The 2,537-nt window shown below is 41.1% G+C and overlaps 1 protein-coding gene across 1 annotated transcript; it reads left to right on the top strand.

Moving 5' to 3' along the window:
• The first annotated feature begins 382 nt into the window (after nucleotides 1-382).
• LOC149812094 (heavy metal-associated isoprenylated plant protein 35-like) lies at nucleotides 383-2,199 on the top strand. Its single transcript, XM_089993354.1, has 3 exons — nucleotides 383-760; nucleotides 850-925; nucleotides 1,835-2,199. Exons 1-3 carry the CDS (start codon nucleotides 461-463, stop codon nucleotides 1,960-1,962), a joined length of 504 nt encoding a protein of 167 aa, XP_089849480.1. The 5' UTR covers nucleotides 383-460; the 3' UTR covers nucleotides 1,963-2,199.
• The last annotated feature ends 338 nt before the right edge of the window (nucleotides 2,200-2,537 follow it).

The raw sequence follows: 2,537 nt of genomic DNA, 5'->3' as shown, positions 1-2,537 counted from the left end.
TTTTCATGATAAATAGCCGTTTAATACATAAATATCGTGTTTAAATCGTAGTATTATGTTTTTTTCATAAATCTCGTGATATTTTGAAAATCTTGCAAGAAATTGCCATTTTAAACTTTCTTGCAATTTCTCACGATTTTATCGCGAGATTTTCCATAAATCTCGCTATATTTGTGATCCCAACCAGTTTACTACTAATAACAAACTTGAGGCCCATTTTTGAATTTTTTTTATACATTTCCTTTTTTGAATTATGCTGAAAATATATGTGCCAATTTGAAAATCATCCCATATTCTAATTCCGATTGGGTATAAGGTCCCTCATCATAATAAATCACGCCCCTACAATTCAAGCAGACAGAGAGAGATAGCATTAAAAAGCCTGCCACTTCACTTGGTCACAGCTGCTTGTCAAACTCATTCCTCTCTCTCTCTCTCTCTCTCTCTCTCTCTCTGTAGGATGAACACGAGGAATATGAAGACTACCAAGATGGCCGATTTCTTCTGCCGGTCGCCATCGGCGACGGCGGTTTGCTTGGCCACGGATCGACGCTCGGTCATAAACCCGAGCCGCTTGGTCGACCACGCCAAGCTACTCGACGTCAAGTACTCGCGGTTGATCGAGCCCAGACTCTTCGACGTCCAGCCGCTGGCCAACAAACCACCACAGCTCAGGCGATCAAGGTCCGAGAGGAGCCAAGCCTACTCACCAACCAAGAGATCAGAACTCTCCTGGCCGACGGCCGACGCCATGTTTCAGGTGAGCAGCTAGATACCGTCTTTTACTCAGTGACTCAATCGGATTCCGGCAGCCAAATAAATAATAATGGTGGAATTATACTGCTTCAGGTCGTCGTCATGCGGGTCTCTCTTCACTGCCAAGGTTGTGCCGGAAAAGTTAAGAAGCATATCTCCAAGATGGAAGGTACACAAATGGTGTTCGGTGATTCTGTTTTTCTTTTCTAGTGAGAGAATGAAGTTCGTTTTTCTTTTTTGAGGTCTATAGAGCTAGAGAGAGAAGTCATCCACACTGGATCATTGTCCATACTTAATGATCTAAGAGAGGACAATCATGGACTCTCCTCACCTATGGTAGTGTGTGGACCGTACGTTGCAGAAAGACTGAATCATTTGGCCAACTCTCTCTCTCTCTCTCTCTCTCTCTCTCTCTCTCAGTTCTGTTAAGGGTAATGATCCTGGTGCTAATAGTGCTAGCAGCCAGATCTTCTTTACCAAAAATTTCAAAATGAGCACAGAGTGATCCCCTTCAGAACGGATTTACATCTCCTTCTTAACCAACGGCCTTGCCGCTATTTGTTCATCATAAAGTTGCCAAACTGAAAGATAATTGCTCTTAATCAAATGGATTGATGTTCTTTAGATACTGATGAGATGTGGAACAGTAGCGTTTAAGAGTCACCAAAGAAACAAGGTGATCAACAAAGGGTGGTCGCCCATAAAGATCGTTCATAAAGTGGGTCAGATTGGACCACAGCCAACTTTCACCACGTTGGGTGTTAAAACTGTGAGAGCCACCGATCACATGAATGTCTTGTTGATTTTGGTAGTGGGCAATTTAGTGCTCTCTGGCACCCTCAATAACCAGATTGCTAACTCTTTGCCCTATATTTATGTCACATGGATACGGCTGCGGATACGGGAATACAATAAAAATCATTTTTATGAAGTTTCTTATTATATAAGTAGCATATAAGGGGCATGGAACGGGAGACCAAAGAGAGTAACTTTGTGACATAGCCCTACATGCAATTGAAGTGAAATTAATGTTACTTTTTTTTTCTTGACCGAAATTACTGTTGGTTCTGTGTTGAAGGGGTAACATCTTTTAGCATAGACTTGGAGACGAAGAGGGTAACGGTCATGGGACACGTCTCGCCTCTGGGGGTCCTAGAGAGCATCTCAAAGGTTAAGAAGGCAGAGTTCTGGCACTCTCAGAACTGAGGCAACACCATAAACGGGAATATGGCAAGAATCTGCAGGATGGTACATTATTATCATTTAATTGACCATGGATTTTAACGTTTGCCTGTTTTACTTGCTTTTTTTTTTTTGTTTTTTCCTTGAAGGGCTGAAATGATGGGGTCTGTGTATAATGGGACTGTAACTGTTCAGGGATGATGGAGTCTTTCATGTGACCACCATTTTCAAATAAGCAAATTCTAGAATGTTTTAGTTGTTTGATGATGTTGGTACTAATTAATAGCAAATAAGCGAATAAATTACATCAGAAATTACCTTTATTTACATGATAATTTCTTAGTCAAAGACAAGATCAGAGTCTCCCCAATATCTGCTGTGGGATGTGGGTGGCCATTTTCTTAAAAGTGGGAAAAGCATTTATCTTTTCTGGATGTCTGGTATTTCTATCTGCGCGGAGGGTTGTTTGTATGTGGGCCCACCTATAATTAAAACTACATCTAAAATCTGGCTGTGCATCATTGATGTGAACGTTGCATAGTTCTCGACAAGTTGGTCCTTATTTTCATATTAAAATTTACAAAATCCTTGGATCTTTC

Source organism: Nuphar pumila, chromosome 17 (genome assembly GCF_984573655.1).
Source record: "Nuphar pumila chromosome 17, dmNupPumi1.hap1.1, whole genome shotgun sequence".
Taxonomy (NCBI): domain Eukaryota; kingdom Viridiplantae; phylum Streptophyta; class Magnoliopsida; order Nymphaeales; family Nymphaeaceae; genus Nuphar; species Nuphar pumila.
Note: the sequence above shows the minus strand (reverse complement) of the source record. Positions and strands in the feature narration are given on the sequence as shown.